This window comes from Cyprinus carpio, unplaced genomic scaffold (assembly GCF_018340385.1).
Source record: "Cyprinus carpio isolate SPL01 unplaced genomic scaffold, ASM1834038v1 S000006773, whole genome shotgun sequence".
Lineage (NCBI taxonomy): Eukaryota > Metazoa > Chordata > Actinopteri > Cypriniformes > Cyprinidae > Cyprinus > Cyprinus carpio.
Genome location: NW_024879364.1, coordinates 138,136 through 156,175, shown reverse-complemented (window position 1 = coordinate 156,175; position 18,040 = coordinate 138,136). Strand labels below are relative to the sequence as shown.

General features: G+C 36.0%; 1 protein-coding gene across 1 annotated transcript; it reads left to right on the top strand.

Annotated features, from left to right (window-relative positions):
• Window positions 1–1,619: 1,619 nt before the first annotated feature.
• On the top strand, window positions 1,620–17,524 carry LOC122134583 (helicase ARIP4-like). The gene is given in 23 exon segments (XM_042756030.1): window positions 1,620–1,740; window positions 3,471–3,582; window positions 5,001–5,113; window positions 5,206–5,319; window positions 6,382–6,625; window positions 6,716–6,899; window positions 6,988–7,014; window positions 7,017–7,076; window positions 7,078–7,130; window positions 8,038–8,234; window positions 8,323–8,665; window positions 9,826–10,003; window positions 10,084–10,305; window positions 10,590–10,708; window positions 10,860–10,969; window positions 11,935–12,034; window positions 12,112–12,317; window positions 12,395–12,570; window positions 13,664–13,860; window positions 13,952–14,130; window positions 14,224–14,313; window positions 14,407–14,496; window positions 15,071–17,524. Coding segments are annotated over 23 exon segments (4,167 nt in total). The 3' UTR covers window positions 16,003–17,524.
• Window positions 17,525–18,040: the final 516 nt, after the last annotated feature.

Genomic DNA, 18,040 nt, shown 5'->3' with positions numbered 1-18,040 from the left:
CGCCCGAGGGTGTGTTTGTGGTAACAGGCTGTGCTGTACTTGTAATGTGTCAGTGTGTCCACAGCAGCTTGGCCTACATTAACAACCGCTCACTGGCTTTCCCTCTTATATAATTCTCTTATGTAGAAGACCCTGCAAATCTCTCGTTTCCCTCCCTCCCTCTCTCCTAGTTTTCCTTCTTCTTATAGTTCTTTCTCTGTTTTCTTCTCTTCTTAACACGATTGTTGTTGGAGTTCTTAGTGGCTCTTTGTTCTCCTTCTCTCTTCTCCTAAAACTGCGGCGTGTTTTCTTTTGATCCTGTATTGTTTGCTGTTTTGTTTTTTTTTTTATTGTTGTTTGATTATGTTTTGAGAATCGCCTACCACCGCTGAATTCTGTCTTAACTTTATGGTGTTTAATTTTGTAATTAAAATTTTGCCTTATTTTTTTTGTCTCTTACCTGAAAAATAAACAAAGTATGTTTTTTTTTTTTTAAATGACCAGTATGTTTTTTTCCAGTGCTAAGTATTCAGTGTATAAATTCACGAGGTTTAGGGCCGGTTCGGTGTTGTGCCACTGGGAGTATTTTGCATACATTGATTTTGTAATATGTATATTATCAATACTTTTTGTGATCTATTTACAATTATTTGTTGCAATTAATTTTTTCGATTTGGTAAGGATTGTGTAGCTTCCTAACACCTATGTTTTCAGATTGTCAAATTTCATAATTACTCAGTCTGAAAGCACATTTCGGCATTTTCTAGCAGAAAGAATGTTTATGAATTTTTGGAAGCACTTTATATGCTGTAAACTTGTTTGCATATTCTCCTTTTTTCTGTAAAGAGAATACGTAGGCCTAATAAATCATAATTGTTGTGAACAAAATAATGCAAAGAAGACATCAGTAGTTATTGAAACTACATTATATAAAGCAAATATTAGACTTTGCAAAAAAAAAATTATTTAACATTGTAACTTAATGCAACATTTTACTGTAGTACATTAAATAACAATATTTTTCTACAAATTAATTCAAAAATAATTAAAATTGTAATTTAACTGTTTTTTTATTATTGGCAATGTAATATTTTTTGAAAATATATACACAACAGACAGTAACAGTTTCTGTTAGCAGATTGTGACTACTTCCAAATGTTTTTAAAAAAAATTTTTTTTTGAAAGAAGTCTCCTATGTTTGCACGAGGCGCTGTTTATTTAAATCAAAAATACCAGTAACCCCATTAACTAAACAAAGTTACTGAAATATTCTGTTTTTAATTTTAATTCATGTATTTAAAAATATATTTATTGACATGTGCTGGCGAAGGCTTGAATTTTCGCCCTCCAGGTTCAGTGGCACACCGGTCATAAATCAGTTATATAGAGCTTTATAGCGTGAACACGTTGCTTTACTTATTATTAATGTTTTTTTTGCTTCAGTTCTGAGGATAATTGTGCTGGTTTTTTCAGTAATGTATAAAGTTTTCTGCATTTATTTGAAATACGAAATGCTTAACGTCCACCTTGATGCGACTTAATGCATCCTTGCTGATAAAATACGTCACGTCTTGCCAACCCCAAACCTTTTGTCCCATGAAGATGTGTAGTACTTCTAACTTGAGACCCAGGGGACACCAATGTCAGAAGAGGCGATCTCAGGGAGTGACCTGAAGCCCAGCCTTAACAGCGAGGAGGAGAGGAGATGGAGGAGAATAGGATGGGAGAGACACGATGGGGATGATGAGGAAGACATGGGCGGTAGGCACATTTTTTTTTTAGTTCATACCAGCTTTTTTAACCATTATTTTTCTCATCTAAACACCTGTCTGAGTTTGAAGTTGTATGTGGAAAACGTGGCTGGAATTGTGGAATCCGTCATAAAACGGAACTTCTGTAAACGGAATGTCCCGGATTTTTCACAGAATTACTACGTACTACTAATACTTTGATTAAATTATTAAAACATAATTTTTTAAGGAATAATAACACTATTTTTTATTGTTTTATTTTATTAGTACATCCCCTTTGTTTTGCCACAAAAATGGCAAATTTGTCGAATTTCATTAAAACCGCCAGTCCGTAACTTTTTGTTGTTTAAAAAAATAAATGATCGAAAATCAATTTTTGAGTCTAAGCCAGACCCATCAGTGCTTTAAAAAACTATCTGCTTACCTTCGCCCCGTTTTCACACCGGTTAAGCTTGTAATCACGGGTTCTAATTGAGAGAGTACTGGTAGAATGTTATTTTCTGCAGGAAATACGAAGCTTGCCGTTGTCCTTTGCAGTCATTACGTCACGTTCTGTATACATGTAACAAAAGGATTATTATATCACATGTGGTGGATGCTCAGGTGGCAGATCACTTATTTATTGTATTCCAGAAAGGTCCAAATGGATTTAGTTATGAAATTCGGAACAGGCCTGTCTTTGAACGTTAATTGGGACCAAATTAGGGAATATTAGACCTGTACAGAAATTAATTGGCAAATCTACAGAATAAAAGCTATACCCCTAGTCATGCAATGCTGGTGTTTCTTCACATATACAGATTTGAGAACAAAATAAAACAAATATTTGCCCGGTTTGACTACACGCGAACTTTAGGCCGTGATCTGAGCTAATTATGGTTTTATTTTTTTTTTTCTACTATAGCGCATTGTATTGTAATGGCTTTTTAGTTATTTTCCTCAGTTCCGAACAAAAGTGGCAGACATTTTACTTGTTCAGATGAAAAATTATTCCGGGCGTGTTTGAAAAATTATTATTTGGTTCATACTTCCAGATGTAGTATCTGTAATTGAGAAGGAAGCGTACAGTGAAAAATCCACACTGGTGCCACACCTTCATCTCAAAACATTCGATTCATCAGTGCTGAGGAGCCGCTCTGATGCACAACACAGAATTTCTGAGAAAAAAAAAAAAAACAATTCATAAGGCTATTGTTAGAATAAATAGTTTTATGCATTCAAATAATTAGACATGCTATAAAACAGACTTTTGGTAAACAATAGAGCATAATGTGAGGAAAAAATAAAAAACTTCATAGGGCCCTAAACATGTAACTTTGTTTTTCAACTTTTCAATAATTTGATGTTTAAATTTCATGACATCATTAAAAAGAGAGTCCAGAAAAAAAAAATTAAAATGGAAAAAAAAAAAAGGAATGTGGAAAAAATAAAACTGATTTTTCTAGGGCCCTAATTAAGGCCTGTTTATTATTGTTTGCTGTCGTGGTCATCGCCACTAATGTGTGCACTCAGTTTTCACTCTGTGAATCAGTTGTTGAGTTGTTTGGTATTTCCTCTCAACAGACCACGCCTTGAGAGCCTGGAGGGCCCGAGGATCAAAGAGGATCTGACAACCCTGGCCAACCTACCTCAACGATGTCTAGAGACTCCAGCCTGAGCCCTCCTCCCGACCCCGCCTCCAAAAACCCTCGTCCACCTCACGGACGTCATCGCACGGCCCGGCTTCTCAACCCCATCCAGGCACCAGGACAGTGACCAGCTGCCAGCAACAACGGCTGCCAACAGCAACTCCAAAGAAGAAGAAGAAGTCCAAAACCTCTAAACCGCTGACTCACTTGAGGAGGAACATCCGGTATTCAGCTTGATTTAATGATTATGCATTAGTTCCTGCCCACTTTTTTTTAGCGGCGTCAAATCCGGAAGGATTTTTTTTTTTTTCTTAATTTTTCAAAAAGTTATGAGCCATGCTGCAAAGTGTGGCGTATAATCACAATGTTCCAATATTTGATTTGAAGCATTAAAGCAATAAAAAAAAAAATTAAAAGTTACAAGAATTGTGTACTTAACGGCTTTTTAATGAGGGAAAAAAGAAACACAATCCCCAGTGAAGCATCGTGAATAATGTAATTGAAATTAAATTAAAATTAAAAACTTGTGAAATATAATAAAACTATATGTAGAAACAATATTTTTTTAGTCCAGACACTACAGAGAAAAGCAGTGTTGTTGTTTTTTTTTTTTTTTTTTTTTTTTTTCTTCAGTTTTTGTGTTATTTGGCTTTTCATAACATGTTTTAAACTAGTGTAAATAAGATATTCAAGATACACATTTGTGTGTTTATTTTATTGCAGTTTATCTATTTGAGTCTGTAGATTTAAGTTACAATACATACAATTTAAAGGCTGTTTTATCTAAAAAAATAAATAAATAATAAATCTAAAATTTTGTAGTTTATTAGATATTACAAAACATACACTTTTATCCCCATCTATATTCTGAAGGAATTTTACTGAGGGGTTTGCTCGTATATCATTCACTTGGGTGTTTAAAAAAAAACCACACATTTTACTCCCAAAACATGGTTATTTAAAATGTGTATTTTCTAGCTGTTGACAGTGTTTTGTCATTTATGGAGTGATAAATAGAGATATCCAAAATCCCTTCAGTAAAAACCTTTGACTCTAATATGTCAGTAAAATTAAACATCTATTTTGAACCTCCTTTGTCCAATGTTCTGGAAGAAATATGCAAATGAGTGCAAATGAGTGCATATTTAATTTTTTTTTGTTTAATTTGTGTTTTTTAAAAAGGTTCTCTTGTGCGAGACGTGAGTGCAACGGTTTTGTTTGATAGATGTCCCTCTAGAAAATGCACGAAATATGCTTTCTGTGTGAACGGCTTGGTTTCAGTTTTGAAGTTTTGATCTTCTCCAGATTGATGTTCTTTTTCCCGCAATATGTGTGATTAACAAAGCAGCAGCACCACATCTAGTGGCTTTAACTGGATAGGCTAGCAAAAACATTAACTGCAATGACACTTACATCGTCATCGCATCTTGTGCGCCATTGATAAGGCAGCCTCCTTAACGCACACCTAAAATCGGAATGCAACGTTTTTGCATTGAAATGTGGATTTTATTTTCAATTCGACGAATATTCGAAACTCAAATATTTTTTTTGACAGCCCTAGTGTGAATGTTGAGGATGTTACACTTATGTGTTACAATCATTTGTCTTCCTGCTAATTGCATCTCTCCCCTCCGGCTCGCAGGAAGCTTCTGAAGGAGCACCAGCTGGAAGCGGGAACCAAAGCTGCCCAGCAGGAGGAGCTCGAGCGACGGCGGCGTCTCGAACAGCAGAGGAAAGACTTCCCCCTTCACGCAGGTGTGAGACTGGCTTTTTGCCGCCCGCTCTTCCTCTGCAGAATTGTTAGTATTGTAGTTAGTTAATTTGTTGCGTTGTGTCGCCGTTGTCAGATCTATCCACTGCAGCGTCAGGTCCCAAACAGGAAGTGATCTGTCTGGACAGCAGCGGAGACGAGGGTGAGGCTAAAGAAGCTCCGCCCCCTCAGCTCCCTGCCCGCAGAGATGGTAAAGTCAAGTATTATTAGTAGTACAGTATAATTTATAATTTACATTATTGCATTACATTTTATTACATTTTTCTTATTTTGTTTTAATTATTATTTTTATACTGTTTAACTGTATATCTTATAAACTCAAAACATGTTTTGAAGCAAGTCTTAAAAACAAGTCTTATTTGTTTTATTTTTATTATCATTAAACAATTATTTACATTTTATTATTTTTAGTAAACATTTATTATTTACGTTTATAGTAATTATTATATAAAATATATTACGATAAATGTTTAATAATACCAGTAACATTAAACATGTAATTAATATGATATTTATATACAATTATTTACATATTTTTAGTAAACATTTATTGTTTGTGGATATGTTATGTAATTATTATTTAATATGTATTATAATAAATGTTTAATATTAACAATAAATATATATATATATATATATATATATATATAATGATTTTTATTTTTATGTCTGTATGTGTGTAAAAATATAAGTGATGCAGGTTTGTTTGTGTAAAAGTAGTGTGATGCATGTTTGTTTAAAATATAATTATTTTGTTATAATATTTATAAACAATATTTATATACATATTATTTAAAAATGTATTACATTTATTTGTTTAATATATATATATATATTTGTGTTTAATAATAGCAATAATATATATGTAAATTATCATGAATGTTTGTTTGTTAAATATTATTTTTTACATTATTTACATATGCATATTATTAAATTTTCATCATTATTTTGAGATTACTGTGTGTGTGTGTGTAGCTATATAGATTTTATAAAAACCTAAAGTGTATGATATATGTATGTATATGTGTTATATATATATATATATATATATATATAGTATAGTATATATATATATAATATAGATATATATATATTATTATATAATAATCTCTAAATATCGAGTAATATCTATAAATATAGTATACTATATATATATAGTATATATATATATGTATGTAATGTAGGCAAAATATATTTTCTTAAGAAGCAAATTGTGGTTGAGGTATCTTGATGTTCATTTGTGCTCCTCCAGATGTGATCGAATTGAGTTCAGGTGATGAAGATGCCCTGCGGATAAGCAGCGAGGAAGACAACAATGAGGATCGCTCTGTCACTCCCGGCACAGAGGAGAGCAGCGGGTCTCATGTGAACGACAGCATCAACCAACCGGACGCCCAGGGAAGGGTGCTGGTCAATATCAACCATCCTGGAGACGAGGAGGACCTGTTCCTCGCGCCGCAGCTCGCCCGCGCTGTCCTAACCACACCAGGTACCCAGTGTTTCTGCTAGAAATGAACAGCCATTTTCAACATTTTCACTTGGACATGGAAACCTATCTGTCGATGTCTCGTCCTTTTCTCTGTCAGATTGGTGGTATTTCGTTTCCTGTATGATAACCTGGTGGAGTCTCTAGAGCGCTATAAGAGCAGCAGTGGCTTCGCTATTATTCTGGCTCACAGCATGGGCCTGGGCAAAACCCTACAGGTCATCTCCTTTATCGATGTCCTGCTGCGGCACACTGGAGCCAAAACTGTCCTCGCCATTGTACCTGTGAGTGTCTGAGAACCAAAGACCGCCTGATTGTGTATCTCTCTCTGTCAGAGAGGTCTGTGTCTCATGTGTGTCCTCTCTCCTCCAGGTGAATACACTACAGAACTGGTTGGCTTTGAGTTTAATCTCTGGCTGCCTGCTGCTGAAGTCCCCCCTTCCCCCCCCGACACGGATCCGGGTTCAGGCTTTACCTCGAACCTTTAAGGTTCACATCCTCAATGATGAGCACAAGTATGAACGCTGCACTTCCTCTTATTTGCACTCCAAAGAGGGGGAATGAACATGTCATTTGCAAAAGCACATTTCTGCCCTCAGTTTTCATTGCCGTAATTCCAGTGCCATTAATATAAGAATATAATATGAAATTAATAATAATATTTTTTAAATATATATTACTGTAATAGATGATTATTATAATTATTTTTATTTACATATATAATTATAATAGATCATTATTATTATTATTAAATTAATCATTGCTTATTATAACAACCAACATATATTTTAATAAATATTTAATAATTGTAATAATAAGGGGTATATATAAAAGTATTTCAATTAATAATATATAATTTACATATTTATGACAAATTCAATATTTTTATTATTAAATGTTTGTTATTTATATGTTATGTTATTAAACTGATTATAATAAATGTCTTATTAATGATAATAACAAAAAAATGTAAATAATTATTTTTTACTTATATTTGTTGTATGTAGTTGTATGAAACATTTACATATATTTATTATAATAAGAATTATTTGTTAATTACAAAAAAAATGGATATGAAACACATTACAGTAATGAATTTGGAGAAAAAAATTTGCTTAATTTTCATGAATTACAATTAAGACCTGGTCTCAAATAAAGCTGTAGGCTAGATATTATTTATGCAAAATATAATCCTTTGTTAAATTTTAAGTCACTTTTTTATTTTGTTTTTGTGAGATTTACCAACAAAATGACAAATAGAATCTCTCACAGTATGTTTGGGATCCTTGATTAGAGTGTAGTTCAGTGGTGCTAGTGATTGCAAGGGTCACATATACTGATAAAATGCATACCTTAAATGCACTGCAAGTGGCTTTTTTAGCATCTGCTGAAACATAAATGTATTTCTTGCATCTGGACCAGAACCACGGTGGCCCGGGCCAAGGTGGTGGAGGACTGGACTCGTGGAGGGGGGGTGCTGCTAATGGGATACGAGATGTACCGCCTACTGTCTCTCAAAAAGAGCTTTGTGACCGGCCGCAAGAGGAAGTCCAAGAAACCCGCAGGACCTGTAATTATTGACCTGGATGAGGAGGACCGTCAGCAGGAGCTCATGAAAGGTCTGTTGGGGATTTGCGAGTGAAATATGTATGGCGTTTACTCTGGTTATGATCTATAATGAGTTTTTGTGTGTCCTGTGGTCTTCAGGGATTGAAAGAGCGCTGTCGCGACCCGGTCCGGATGTCGTCATATGTGATGAGGGCCACCGTATCAAAAACTGCCACGCCAGCACCTCGCAGGCCCTGAAGAACATCCGGTCGCGGCGGAGGGTGGTTCTGACCGGATACCCGCTGCAAAATAACCTGATCGAGTACTGGTGCATGGTGGATTTCGTCCGGCCCGATTTCCTCGGTACGCGGCAGGAGTTCAGTAACATGTTCGAGCGGCCCATTCTGAACGGCCAGTGTATAGACAGCACGCCGCAGGACGTCCAGCTCATGAGATACAGGAGTCACGTCCTGCACAGTCTGCTGGAGGGCTTCGTGCAAAGGTGAGTTATTATGAAATATTATTATTTAATTTTTATTATTTTTTTGAAAAGGGACTGTGTACAATTAAACATAAATGTTTCCATTTCATGCCTTGTACTTATTATTTTTGTCATTTTTATTATTGAGTATTAATATTACATTTCTTATTAAATATTTATTATATTTACTTGTTTGTTATTGTTAATAAAACTGTTAATTGTCTATTAATATACATATTTGTGTAATTTGTTCAGAGTCATAGTAATTAAAATAAAATAAAAAATTTTTTTTAATTTCATGAGTCATAACAGTTATGAATAAATATTTATTATTGTTTAACATTATAATTGAACATTCTTTTTCATGATTATTATTAAATATTTCTTATTTTATTATCATTAGTAGTAGTATTAGTATTGATGTCATTATGAAATATTTCTTATTATTTACATTAATTTTAAATGTATTATTTACTATTTTTTATGATTACTTGTAATAATAGTAATGGATACTTATTAATTACACATTTATTATTGTTTACATAGACATTAAAATTTGTTCATATTATTATTATTATTATTAAATATTTATTATTGCTTACAAATGATTAATTTACTATTTATTTTTTGTTGCTGTTTATATATGTATAATGTTTATTATTATAATTATTAAATGTGTATTATTGTTTACATTTATTGTGGATGTATTTAGTTGTTGTTGTTGTTGTTATTAATTTGTAATATGGAATATTGAATTATTAATGAATATTTGTTAGAATTTATATATTTATTATTGTTTACATACATTTATTAATAGAATTGATTTTATTATTAATATTACGTTTATTATTGTTGTGATTAGATATTTATTTTTGTTTACAAATTATTGTTTATTCAATATTTAAGTTTAGGTTTTGGTTGTTTTTATTATTATTGAATAGTATTGTTTTTATTTATTATTTAATTATTACATGCTTATTATATAAGCAAAGTACATTTTCTGGAGAAGTAAATTGTCTTGAAAATGAGTCTTACTTTAGTTCACAATTTTTGCTTTTCAAGTAAATGTATCTTTTAAGGAGGTTTAGGTGCAGAATGAAAATGGCGTTTTTGTGCGTTTGGGATTGGACCGTTCATTTTGCACCAAAAAAATGAAGCTGAACTGTTTTGTATCTGCCCAGACGAGGTCATGATGTTCTCCGCAATCAGCTGCCGGCGAAAGAGGAGCACGTGATCCTGGTACGACTGTCTCGCCTGCAGAGGGCGCTCTATACGGAGTTCATGAACCGCTTCAGGGAGGCGGGAAACTCTGGATGGCTTGGACTCAACCCTCTTAAAGCTTTCTGTGTTTGCTGCAAGGTACTTGCACCTCACAGACAGATGTGTTGCTATATAGTAGCTATGTAGTGCTTATAACTCATTTTTGTGCGTCCCCGTAGATCTGGAATCATCCGGATGTTTTGTACGAAGCTCTGCAGAAGGAAAATCTGGCCAATGAGCAGGATCTTGACCTGGATGACCTCAGCTCCACCAGCGGGACCCGCTGCTCTGCACCAGGAATAAAGGGCAAGTCGTCCGACCCGGCCAACAGCAAGATGACTGCTATGGGACCGCTGAACCCCTTACAGGAGAGGGCCAACCAAGTCATCACATATGAATGGGTAAAACTTTTGTGGGAACACAGTTAATTGAATAGTGTGACTATCAAAACACAAAGGCTGTGATTTAATTAAATGAATGTATGTGATGCATGTTTCAGAGAAAAGTGCGGCACTGTGTTGTTTTACATGTGTTTGTTCAGTGGCTCGCAATACATTTTCTTCCCAAATTTGGTATGAACTTTGAATAGATTTTAGTTGGAAATGTTGGTAGTTGTGTGTTATTCATGATGTAATTTCTGCACATTTTGAACACCTTTGAATGCTTTTTGAATCATTTGTTTTAGGCAAAAGACATCATGACCAACTACCAGACGGGTGTTCTGGAGAACTCCGCCAAGATGGTTCTGCTTTTCCACTTAATTGATGAGAGTGTCAAACGAGGAGATAAAATACTTGTTTTCAGGTGGGAAGTGTTTCGCTTTTCCATGTGTGACAGTCTACAGATGTTTGCCTTTTTCTGTAATCTCTCCTTAAGCATCCTGAACTGTCAGCCATGCTGTTGCATTTACATCAATGCTTACACTGGTTTATTTATCTGTATGTGATTCTTGCAGTCAGAGTTTATCAACGCTCACGGTTATGGAAGATTTCCTGAGTCGGAGGCCCATGCCAATCCAAACAGAAATTGGGACACACAACTGGGTCCGGAATGTCAATTACTATAGTGAGTTTTTAAACGTTTTCTGATGCCGAGGACCAGGGTTGTTAATACTAAAACTAAAACCATAAAAAAGATAAATAAATGTAAATAAACGTTTACTGAAATAATATGAAATATTAAAAACTGCAGCTTATTTTATTTCAGCTAGTTGCTAAGGCAACATTTCTCATTTTCATTTAGTTTAATTTAAAGCACACAAAAAAGAAAAACTCAAACTATACAAAAAAAAAAAAAAAGATTAAAATTTTTTTATTTATTTATTAACAAAATTTTCAGCTATATATTTTAAGACTTATTTACACTGTGCGAAAGAAATGGTAAGTGTGGTTATTAGAATTGTTAAATGATAATTTAAGTGTGTTGAAATGTAATGTTTAAAAAATTTAGAAATAAATATAATAATTCAAATATATTTTATAAATATATTTAAAAATGATTAAATAAAGGCAGCTTTATTTTTAAAAGCCTTGTTAATACTGTGTAAGGGGAAAAAGTGTTATAACTGTCTTATAATTTCTATTAATAATAATAATAATAATAATAGTAATAATTTGTAATATTCATGTAATTTTTAAGTTATAATTTAAGCATTTTTAAAATTTATTTGTGGTTTAAATTGTTTATTATATCTAAATATCTGAAAAATCTTAATATAATAGTGATTCAAATATTTTAGCAATGCATGCATTTTCATATTTATCCAAAGAAACTTTTTATTTACATATATATATATATATATATATATATATATATATATATATATATATATATATATATATATTATTTTTTATTTTTTATTTTTTTTTTTTTTTTTTTTTTTTTTATTAATTTTTTTCTCTGAAGATTATTATTAAGCGTTTTTTTTTTTTTTTTTTTTTGTGTTGTTTTGTTGATCTTTTCCTGAGGTTTCTGGTGGTTTAGGGTATATATTTTTTTTTAAATTCACTGCATTTTTGTCTCTTGTGCAGGGTTGGATGGGAGCACATCGGCTTCAGAGAGAGAAAGACTCATCAACCAGTTTAATGACCCGGCGAACAACCAAACCTGGGTCTTCCTGCTGTCCACCAGGTGAACTTGAGTGCAAATATATGCCACAAATAGTGAGGAAATGATGAGGTCTGGGCTGACAGGTGCTGTATTTGCAGGGCTGGTTGTTTGGGGGTGAATCTGATCGGTGCGAATCGCGTGGTGGTTTTCGACGCTTCGTGGAATCCATGTCACGACGCTCAGGCTGTCTGTCGCGTCTATCGCTACGGCCAGCGCAAGCCTTGCCACATCTATAGGCTGGTGTGTGACTTCACACTGGAGAAGAAGATCTACGACCGGCAGGTGTCCAAGCAGGGCATGTCTGGTAAGAGAGGAAGGTCTGGGATTGTTTTATGTCTTCATGCAAAAACAGATCTGACATTATGATTGCCTGTTGAATAGATCGAGTCGTGGATGATTTGAACCCTGTCCTCACCTTCACACGGAAGGAAGTGGAGTCACTGTTGCACTTTGTAGAGGAGGAGCCTGGTCCCAGCCAATCAGAGCTGGTCCCTAGTGAGGACATAGAAATCGTGATTAAACAAGCCTGCCTGTTATATCCACACCTCTTAACCAAGGTAATTACTCTGTTTTAAAATGTTACTATTCCAAATAAAATTCTGGAATAGTGAATTCTATGCCACAAAATTCTGAATCATACGGTTTGAAAGCTTAGCTCATGAATATTAATCAGGCTGTGTTGCTGTTGATTCGTAAACTTTTGCAGCCATTTTTCTAAATCCAAAAATTTGGCCCTTAGTCTGAATCCTACTATGGTTTAGGCTTAGTTTATGAATGGTAATTAGTTTGTGTTTACAAAGCTGTGCAACTTCATGTACGCTAATTTCTATCTGTAATCAATACCAGCTTCTGTTGTACAGATTCAGCCATTCAGGCAACATTTTGAATGCTACAGTGGTGCAGGCTTTGTGTATGAGTATCAAGTCACTTTTGACATTGCTTTGTAAACTTCATGGAGCTCTCTGATTGCAACCATTTTACAAATTCAAAAATTCTGAATCCTTCTACAGTGTAGACTTGGCTTATGAATATTAATTAGGTTGTACCAACATAGCTCTGTAGCCTTCCTGGAGCGTTAAGTCATGTAAGCTCATTTTGATCTTTATTCCACACAAGGTACTGTTGCCATAATCAAACTATTCTGTATCCTAATATTGCGTGAGCTTAGCTCATGAATATGAATTAGTTTTCTTCCTGGAGCGTCCAGTCATGTAACATAACACCTGTCTATTCTGGCAAAATTATGAATCATACTGGTGTGAGCTCATGAATATTAACTGGCTTGAGCTTACGTTTCTTCGTAACCTTACTGGAACATCCAATCATGTAACATAATATCTCTATCTGTATTATACATCAGCTATTTAGTGTCCAAATTAAGGTATTCTGGCAAAATGTTGAATCCTACTATGGTGTGAGCTTATAAATATTAATTAGGTAATGATTACGTTTCTTCATAACCTTACTGGAGCATCCCGTCACATAAGTGAATTTTTATCAGAATTTCATATAAGCAAACATTTATAAATTGGAATGTTTCAGACAAATTCTAAATCCTACAATGGTGAAGGTGTAACTTATTAGAGTGCTAATATTCCTTTCTAGGTCATTCAGTCGCCTATGCTAATATCTGTCTGTTTTCCATACCAGCAACCGTTCCATCACGAGTCTCTACTGATGGACCGCAAGGATTTGAAACTGACCAAAGCGGAAAAGAGAGCAGCCAAGAAAAGCTATGAAGATGAGAAGCGGGCGTCTGTGCCATATCAGCGGCCCTCTTACGCACATTACTACCCAGCTAGTGACCAGAGACTCACCAATATTCCCGCCTTCAGCCAGAGGAACTGGTGGGTCCACCACAGAAAACCTTCAGTGTAGTGCTTTTCAGTTTTTAAGAGTGTTTTAAAATGTGTTTGCTCATCTAAACCTTTCGTTCAGGCGGCCCCCTCCACATTTAGAAGAGAAACCAGTTGCAAGTGTGAGGCCAGTTCAGTCCACACCCATTCCCATGATGCCCCGACAGGTACCCATGAGTGTCCCCAGTTCAAGCGCGGGATTCCCCGTCAACTACCTGCAAAAGGCCGGCGTTTACGTGCAGCGCATCGTCACCACCACTGGTACAGACGCTTCACTTGTAATCCATGCTATTTCTTGCTATGTTTAAGGTCTCCCAGTTTGTTTCTTCATGGTTTTATATCCCTGCATTGCAGATATTGTGATCCCAGGTTCCAACAGCAGCACGGATGTCCAAGCCCGGATCGGTGCAGGAGAGAGTATTCACGTTATCAGAGGATCCAAAGGTACCTCAGTTCCAGAAGACAATTGCAAGGGGTTCCTTTTCACTGGGAGTTGGTAAGGTTTATTCACTTAATATTCTGTCACTGGTGTTGCAGGCACATACATCAGGACCAATGATGGGAGGATATTCGCCATCCGTTCTGGAAAGCCAAGACCACCCGAAGGAGGAGCCACAGCTTCAAGAGGTGTGCTAATTTACTAATTTGTTAATTAGCAGTTCTTCGCAGTCTGGCATAATCTTCAGGCAAATTTGACTCAATTGTATAGACTTTTTCAGAAGTCATTCCTTTGGCTGACATAAAGAAAATGGTGAAACAAACCAAATGTCAGTAGTACCATTATCTTTGCAGTTGAGGATATGCTATGCAATAATATTTCTATTTTCCAAGAATGAATGTCTGGAAATTCTTACTTGAAGCCCAGTATAATTGTGCACAGTTCATCAGTGCACGTTTTTCCAAAGAAAAAAGCTCTTGCTTTGAAGACTGTCCTTTTTGGGCCTCTGTTTCACATGATCTAGAGGTCTGTGTGGGATGGATGTTTTAGTCGTGTTCCTGCAAGATCCTGCCACACTCTGTGGATAGCCTCAGTAGTCCCGGGGGTGTACAGACCTCTACTTTGATCAAGACTACAGTTTTGATTGTTGATGGATTAACCCTTTACTGGGGTTTGACTGTACAATCTTTCGGTGACCATCCCAGATCTTTACCAAGTAGTCTACACCACCATAAACTAACAAAACCTTTTTCTTTCTCACAGAGGAATTGGGCCCTCCCTTGCATTCTGTCAGTAATGGTCGTGCATCTCCTCAGGAGCCGAAATGTTTATCTCCCGAGGCTCCGCCTCGCCCTTCGCCCCAAGACAGCCCCAAGCTGCTCCGAGAATTCCAGAGCAACAAGGACCCGGTTCCTGGGGGAGAGAACTTACCATCTTCAGCAACACCCGAACACTTGGGAGCAGATAGATCCATCCAGAACCCTGACCAACACCGGCAGCTCAGCAATGACTCTGCATCGTCTGTGGATGTTCAAAGTTTGAAACGGAAATTTATGGAAAGTCGGACATCCAAACAGCCTAGCGCCAAACGGACCTCAACGTCAACCGGTACAACCGGGAGTTACCCGGGGTTTCCTTTAAGCCCCGGTTTTGGGTTCCCACCCATGGGGCTGAACCCTGCCTTGTTGGGTGCCCTGGGTCACATGACTCCTCCCCCCTCTCTTGGAAGCAGGTCGCACCTCCTACAGCAAGCTGGTCAGACTCTGGGTGACCTTCATGCCATGTTTCCCACTGACCCACTCCGACTTGGCGTGTCCAACAGCACTCTTTCCTCGACCTGCTCGACCAACACCACATCCTCCACCCATGTTGGAATGCTGGCCTCTTCTTCATCCTCTGTGCCCTCTTCATCATCGTCCTCCACTTCCTCTTCACTCCCGCCCTTCTTCATGAACCCCAGCATGGCAAGCATGCTCTCCGGCTTCCCAGTACCATTTTCTCAGCCGCTGTTCCGGGATTCCCTACTACCTAGAGGCGTGTCCTCTATGCCAACCCCTGCCTCCACTGCCTCCAGTTTCCTCTCTTCCTCCGGTCTTTTGGGGGCAGCGTTCAACCGCCCTGACACTCACCCCTCACTCACAGAAAATGGCGGGAGCAGCTCAGATGACGATGTCATAGAGGTGATGGGCCAGTGATCGGCTGCCTTGGATTCCGTTGTTCCAAATTGAAGAATCCGATTGAATGGAGCTGAAATTATGTAAATCCAAATGCTGAATATGCATGGAGTTAAGAAAGGCGATATATATTTTTCTTTACCGTAAGGGACCAGACCACAGGGCTAACTTGAAGAGCCCTAGTCGTATCTCTCTCACAGAGGGTCAGGACACAGACCTGACGAATTCCCTCGGAGAGAATACTAATCCGAACTTAAATGTGATTGTCTTTACAGACTGTTTGCATTCATAAGAGATGACTTTAGAGATACTTAGCCATTTGCTAGACCTTGTAGCATCACCTGGAATGATAAACGAGAAAAACGTACATGACCTTTTTTATTATAACTGTAAGTACTACTATTACTTTTGTAAACGGTGGTCCTACATGAATATTCATATTTGTTTCAAATCGGAGACTGGGCAGCGGGGGGAGTTCGTAACAGTCGGATCGAAAAGTAACAGAAGCCATGCCTAGCGTTAACACCGCCGAGACCTTTTTGCTTTCCTTTGGAGGAAAAAAAAAATGACAAGGAAAACCTTAAACTCGAATGTATTTTCATGTTAGCCTTTAAAATTTGGTGGAGGGACGTAAGTTTAGTGCATTTAGTTCGATATTAGCCTTACAGCAGACAAATGGATCTGTGTTCTCGTTCAATTGCGTAGCAAACAAAATCACCTGTTGTTCTCCATAGAGATCATCTTACGAATGTGTAGACTGTTATGCGACCCTATTAGCCGTTGTTTTTGTTTTTTTTGTTTGTTTAATTTCGGATCTTCGGATCATCTGCGCACTCGTTTGGTTTCATCCGTGTTGGGGCCACAGTCATGACCAAAGTGTTCGTTTGGCCGTTTCAAAGAATCTCAATGTGTTAAACGTTTGTGTTAATGTTAACTCATTCGCGCGCTGGTTGACCTGTGACTGACAAATCCCTCCGCCAATAACACTGTTCATTCTCTGTGCCTATTAGAGCTCTTTATTTTGACTCCTCCCATGGACTGCTTTCTGATTGGCAGATACCCACTTCATGATCTTTGGCCTCAGTCTGCAGACGCTGTTATATCAATATAATGGTGTGCATTTGACATGTGATTATATCTTTTTGTTGTTGTTGTTGTTATTTGAATCTTTGTTTTGTAACATCTTATTGCATACCTATGTGTTAGTTTTGTTTTATCTTTTAACTATGTACAAATTTACCAGAAATATTTATTTATAATGCTGAAGAGTAATTCATTTTCATTCTTTTTTTATTTTTATACGTTTTCAACCTTTTTTAAGAAGGAAAAAAATCCCTCTATCAGAGACGCAGGGTTTTTTCCCCCCCCATAGGTGAGTTCAAGACCATGATCTGTGAGCGATTCAGCAGTCGGGACCCGCAAACACATGTGATCACATACAGGTGCTGTCCCGGGAGGTGTCCAAACGTCATCTCATGTTCCCAGCATGGGGAGGAGTACAAATGACATTGTATTTATTAAATATTGTTTTAACATACATAAACCTGACTCCTCCTGTATTCAGAATAATGGTTCACACAGTGTCATGGATATAAAGTATATATTAAAGATGTGCAACAGTTTAATGGATGAGAAAAAGGCTGACTTCCATTGTAAATAGTGTAAAGACTTGGTAATTAAAAAAAAAAAATCTACATAATATTAATAATTTATTCATATAAACTAGGCATTAAAAACATGATCTACAAGTTACAGCAGAAATATAGAACAGAATATTTAAATACATTTTAACAAAAAACAATTTAAGAAAAACTTGAAGCTTACAGCTTGAATATATTACTATTATTTAATTTATGTATAATATTAGTAATATAATATTCGTAGATTTTCAAGGATTGAAAATAGCTTTCATATATGATCTGTAATAGAACAGAAAAATATTTTGTTGCAAAATTCTCTGCTGTTGAGAAATATTGGTTGCTTACAACTTTAATATATTATAATTATATCTCACTTTATGTAAAATAATAATAAAAATGTAAATTTTCAAGTAAAAAAA